A 6,000-nucleotide genomic window follows, 5' to 3' on the forward strand; every position below is an offset into this window, starting at 1 on the left:
AGACAGACATCTGGGGGTTGGAGCACCTGGAGTATGGAGGGAGACAGACCTACAGAGCGAGGGACAGAGACCCAGAGAGACGGGGACAGAGACAGAAAGAAGGGGACAGCCGAAACCGGTTTGGCTCAGTGGATAGAGCGTCGACCTGCGGACTGAAGGGTCCCGGGTTCGATTCCAGTCAAGGGCATGTACCTGGGTTGCGGGCACATCCCCAGTCGGGGGTGTGCAGGAGGCAGCTGATCGATGTTTCTCTCTCATCGATGTTTCTAACTCTCTATCTCTCTCCCTTCCTCTCTGTAAAAAAATCAATATTTTTTTTTTTTTAAAAAAAAGAAGGGGACAGAGAGGGGGACAGTTAGAAAGAGACAGGGCCTGGCGAAAAGGGACAAGACCCGTGACCGAGCGGGCTCCCTCTCTCTCATCCCCGTTCTCTTGGTGTCTAAGGCACCAGGCCTTAAGGAGCCCATCTTCCCTGGGACCTGCTCCGCTCTGGACACCCCACCCAGTTACCAGGCCAGACTCCAGAGCGCCTCCTCCTCCAGCCGCTCCCCCCACAGCCCGGGAGCCCGTCTCCAGCCGTGGCCCCCACACAGGTTTGGGCCTGGTCTGCCCCCTAGGACCCTCCTATCCTCGCCTCCTCAGCTTTCCTGCCTCCAGTAGCTCCCCCTGCTCCCCGAGTCTTCCCAAGGTCCGATCAGCACCCCACCTCCTCCTCCCCCCACCCGGCTCCATCTCAGTAAATGTGCAACTGGCCTTATAGTGGAGGTTCCCGGGCGCGGGGGGCCTGCTCTGTCCCCTGCACCTGCCCTCCGCCCGCCCGCCCCCCTGCAGCCCTGCGCTCCTCTGTCTTGGTCAACACCCTACGTCCTGACACAAGTGATCGGAAGTCACCTCCATTCCCCCTCAAGACTGCAGGTTCCTGGAGGGCAGGGCCAGGACCTGGGGCATCCCTGACCCCCAGAGGGCGCTGGGCACCCTCCGCGCCATGTGTCAGCGCCGGGAGCCTGGGCTCTTGCGACAGCCGACAGCCAGGGCGGGGCCCAGTGACTCAGACGCAGGAGTGTGGCCCGAAAGAGGTTTATTGCCCCCCCCCGAAACCACCCCTCCCCTCCCAACCCCCAATAATTACAAAAGTAAGAAAAAGGCCCCTGACCCCCAATCCCCACCCCTCCCAGAAAAATGCCATAATTTATGCAGAAAAGACACAGTCCAAGGCGGCCGGTGGCCTCAGCCCATCGTCTTCCAGATGGTGAGGGAGGCGGTGAGCACCCCGGCCACGAAGATGGTCACGGTCTGCCACGTGGGGGTCCCGAAGTAGGAGAGGAGGCCGTCCTGGGGACAGGGACATCGGTCACTCCGGCAATGCAGCCTCCGGCCGGGGGGGGGGGGGGGGGTCAGGAAGAGGTCAGAGGGCGGGAGCGGGGCAAGGGCCGAAGACTAACAGTTATTCAAGAGCTGGGGTCAAAGGGTTATCACAGAACTTGAGGATTCCAGAAGAAGTGGAGGCACCCACCGGGGAGGGCAGAAAGTAGGCGGCAGGTCAGGGGGTCACCGGGAGGGAGGTCAGAGGTCACCGGGTCAAAGGTCACAAAGAGGCCATCCGGTCCCCGAGGAACCGAGGGTGGATCAGATACGCGAGGAAATGCATTTACAGACCACGTCTGATGAGGTGAACATGCGGAGGGCGGGGGCACCCCTGAGGTGGGCTGGGGGGGGGTTCCAGAGGAAGGGAAGGGGTTTGGGGCCTCACCCAACCGCCCTGGTCCTGGATCCAGCCCAGCAGCCGCTCCCGAAGGAAGTCCAGTGTCCAGCCCATGATGGTCCTGATCAGCTCGGGCACTTTGGTGCACAGGGCCTGGGGGAGTGGGCGGGCCTCAGGGCAGGCTGGTCCCCGTCCTCGGCTCTGCCCCCTCCCGCAGCCCCGCGGCCAGAACCAGCGCCATCCACGCGCCGGGACCGGCCCTGCCGGCTGCCTGCCCACACACCGCCCCGGCTCCCCAGCGCCCGGGGGAGCAGAGGGCAGCTCGGCCCGCGGGCCCGAGTGAGGCTCTGATGGAACACAGTCCAGTGGGTGGCGCTCTCCGGGGCCTCATGCCCTTCCCATGCCCATGCCCACCAGCGCCTCCCGCTGATACTCGGGCCGAAATGGGCCTCACCCAGAGGAACGTTCCCTCGTCCCTCCGGGCTCGGGGGTGAGGTCACATCCCCAGAGCGGGCTCTCCTGACCTTCAGGCCAGGGACGACTCCACAGCCCCATACACAGCCTCTCTCCATTCCCCTGAACGTCTCTGCGTCTCCCCTCCTGGGGTCCCCGGCCCACCGTCACCGTGACTGCTGGCCCCTCACCTCACCGCCAGCATTCCACCTCATTCGTTACCTCAATATCCCAAACACAAACACAAGGCTATTTCGCCCGCCGGCGTGGCTCAGTGGTTGAGCATCAACCTATGAAGCAGGAGGTTACGGTTCGATTCCCGGTCAGGGCGCATGCCCGGGTTGTGGGCTCGAGCCCCAGTGTGGGTCGTGCGGGAGGCAACCAATCAGTGATTCTCTCTCATCATTGATGTTTCTCTCTCTCTCCCTCCCTTCCTCTCTGAAATCAATACAAATATATTTTTAAAAAATCAATTTCCAGCTCTGGCCGGTTTGGCTCAGTGGATAGAGTATCCGCCTGCAGACTCAAGGGTCCCAGGTTTGATTCCAATCAAGGGCACATGCCTGGGTTATGGGCTCGGTCCCTAGTAGGGGGTGTGCGGGAGGCAGCCGATCAATGATTCTCTCTCATCATTCATGTTTCTATCTCTCTCTCCCTCTCCCTCTCGGAAATCAATAATATGTGTGTGTGTGTGTATATATATATATATATATATATATATATATATATATATATATATATAAATAAATATATATATATTTCCACACCTCTAGTGCTACTAGCTGAGTCCAGGTCAGTCATTGTTTGCAGGGACTATCTATAACAGGTACTCCCTCCCAGCTCCTCAGCTTTTGCACTTCTGTCCCATAATCCCTTTTTCTACTCACAATGGCCAGACAATTTGTTGGGCTTCCCTTCCCCCAATATATATATTTTTAAATTGATTTCAGAGGGGAAGGGAGGAGATTGAGATAGAAACATCAATGATGAGAAAATCATTGATCGGCTGCCTCCTGCACGCCCCCTACTGGGGATTGAGTCTGCAACCCAGGCACGTGCCCTGACCAGGAAACAAACCCAGGACCCTTCAGTCCACAGGCTGACGCTCTATCCACTGAGCCAAACCGGCCAGGGCCTCCCCCAATATTTTATCATGAGAATCTTCAGAGAAAAGTTAAAAGAATTTCACAGTGAACAACCATACGCCTGCAACCTAGATTCTACAATTAACATTTTGCTATACTCGCTGGAATAATATGTTAAGTGTATAAATCAGGTCACCTCACTCTCCTGTTTACAATCAGCCAATTGCCCTGGCGGGGGTGCCTCGGTTGGGTGAGCGTCCTCTGTGCACTGAAAGGTTGCGGGTTCGATTCCCGGTCAGGGCACACGCCCAGGTTGCGGGCTCTCCCCCTTCCGTTGCGTGCAGGAGGCAGCCAATCGCTGTTTCTCTCTCACATCGATGTTTCTCTCTCCTTCTCTCTCTCCCTTCCTTTTTCTCTAAAATCAATGAAAACATATTTAAAACAATAATGATAAAATAAAACCAGCTAATCACTCCATCTCACTCCGAGTGAAGTTGAAGTCTTTACAGTGGCCCATCAGGCCCCTCCAAACCTGCCCTCATCTCCTACCCTTTCCCCCTCCTTACTCGGTTCTAACCACAAGGGCCTCCTCAACCCATAAGGTCTGGTCCTACCCCAGGGCCTTTGCACTTGCTGTGCCCGCTCCAGATGCCTTTCCCCCGATCCTTATATGTCACTGCACCTTCCTTGTCGTTCCAACTTGGGCTTTCATGTCACCTCCCCTGAGAAGTCTTTCCTGGTCCGTTTGCCCCAAACCACACCACCCTCGCTTACTCCTCTCAGCACCCGCCGCTCGATGTGAGCGCCTTGAGAGCAGGGACCTAACCCGCTTTGTTTGGTGCCGCATCCTGGGTGCAGAGTACAGGGTGGCACATAGTAGGCCCAGTAAATATCTGTTGGATGCATACATGAATGACGGAACAGACAGCGGGCTCAGAGCTATATCCTTCGGTCCGTCTGGGTTGCCACAGGGGTTGATGCCACACCCCCCAGGCCCCCCGCGGGTTCGAGGGGAGCCTTCCTGGGCTCCCTGCCCTGCAGCCACCCACCTTGAGCACCAGTTTGCTGGCAAAGTAGAAGAGGGCGACAACCCGGCCCCAGTTGAAGTTGCCGTCGGAGAACATTTCAGACGCCACTCGGAAGAAGACCTCTCGGGGGGAGTCTGTGTCCACAGCCGCGATCATCCTGCAGGAGGGAGGGGAGCCGGTGGCGGAGGGGACCAGGCGGAGCATGCAAACTGGGGCACCCGCCCCATAGACCAAAGATGAGGAAACTGAGGCCCAACCCCAGTTTGAAACGAAAAGAAAGAAGCCAACGCAGGGGAAAGGGACCAGATGGACATTCAGGAAAGTGGGGAAATGAAAATGACCCCCTGACGGAGGGTTTCAGGATCCTACGGGCCCAGCCGGCCCAGCTCAGGGGTCGAGCGACGACCTATGAACCAGGAGGTCATAGGTCATCCAGGAGGTCATAGGTCCTCCAGGCACGTGCAGTGTGGGCCATGCAGGGGGCAGCCCATCAATGATTCCATCTCATCACCGATATTTCTCCCTCTCCCTTCTTCTCTGAAATCTATAAAAATCTTTTTTCTTTTTTTATTTTTAAAGATCCTTGGGGAGGGGAGGTCTGGGAGTCAGAGTGCTGAGTTGAGCGGCGGGCCCCAGACCCCCAGGTCTGCAGGAACCGGGGGGCTGTGGACCTGGACTCAGTGCTCCTCAGGGAAGGGGGTGCCGGGAGCTGGGACTCCTGGGTTCCGGGGGCCACACCTCTGCAGCTCCATGTTACTGTCCAGCTCGTCGCCAATGCGCTTGAGGCACTCGCTGAGCTTCTTGGTGGATGCATCCTGCGGCACCCTGGGCCCGAGGGGCAGCTGGGACGCCTCTCCCCCCATGTGCTCTGCTTGATCCTGGATGAAGCTGGAGGCGGAACGGAGGAGGGGGCACCATCAGCACGGGGGCGGGGGCGGGGGTCACGCTTCAAATCCGCTCCACAATAATCGACCTCACACTCACCCCTTTAGTAAAAGGGCCCCTGTCTTCATGATCTGCTCAGAGCTGGTGGGCCCTGGAGGAGAGAGGAGGGAAGAGGTGCCTGGACTCATGGGTTCTGGGGGCCCTGGGGAGGGGGGGGCTCATGGCCCCTGATGGAGGTCAGTGCTGGGGGGCCCTGGGTCCCTGGAAGGTGAAGTGATTGGTGGCCCGGACAACGGGGTTCCGGGTGGAGAAAGGCGGGGAGCCTGGGCCCGCATCCCACACTCTTCCGGGAAGGGAGACTCGGGGAACCCTGAAAGCATCCTGGCCCGAGGGGACCCCGGGGAGACCCGCCCCTCCCACCAGGAAGTGGCGCCGGCGACAAGCCCGGGCTTGCCCCGGGGGCTTGAATTCTGGGGTCCCCGGCTTATCGGGGGTCCCGGAGCCCCGGGCAGGAAGGGATCGGGGCGCGGAGGCCAGAGAGCCAGGGGACCTCGGGGAAGGAGGGGGCTGGAGGCTGGCAGCGCCCGACCCGGGAGTTTCCGAGCCGGAGAGCGTGGAAGATCGCACGCCCCGGGACCCGCAGGCGGGATCGGGGGGGGGCCGGCCGGCGGGGGGCTCGCCCTCCTCCCGCCCGTCTGCCTCCCGCCTCACCCCCGTCTCTGGGCTGCTCCCCGGACCCGTCCATCACCGCCGCTCTCGCCGCCGCCTCTCGCCGGGTCTGCCCCGGCGGCTGCAGCACGCCCCCGGTCACGTGAGCAGCCCGCGGAGCGTGCGTCGCGCCACGTGA

The 6,000-nt window shown here is 59.9% G+C and overlaps 1 protein-coding gene across 1 annotated transcript; it reads right to left on the bottom strand.

The window, feature by feature from the left end:
- Positions 1-1,151: 1,151 nt before the first annotated feature.
- BAX (BCL2 associated X, apoptosis regulator) lies at positions 1,152-6,000 on the bottom strand. Its single transcript, XM_059665920.1, has 6 exons — positions 5,865-6,000; positions 5,253-5,304; positions 5,007-5,156; positions 4,290-4,425; positions 1,751-1,855; positions 1,152-1,332 (listed from the first exon to the last, which is right to left on the bottom strand). Exons 1-6 carry the CDS (start codon positions 5,896-5,898, stop codon positions 1,228-1,230), a joined length of 582 nt encoding a protein of 193 aa, XP_059521903.1. The 5' UTR covers positions 5,899-6,000; the 3' UTR covers positions 1,152-1,227.

The sequence above is a fragment of the Myotis daubentonii genome, chromosome 15 (genome assembly GCF_963259705.1).
Source record: "Myotis daubentonii chromosome 15, mMyoDau2.1, whole genome shotgun sequence".
Taxonomy (NCBI): domain Eukaryota; kingdom Metazoa; phylum Chordata; class Mammalia; order Chiroptera; family Vespertilionidae; genus Myotis; species Myotis daubentonii.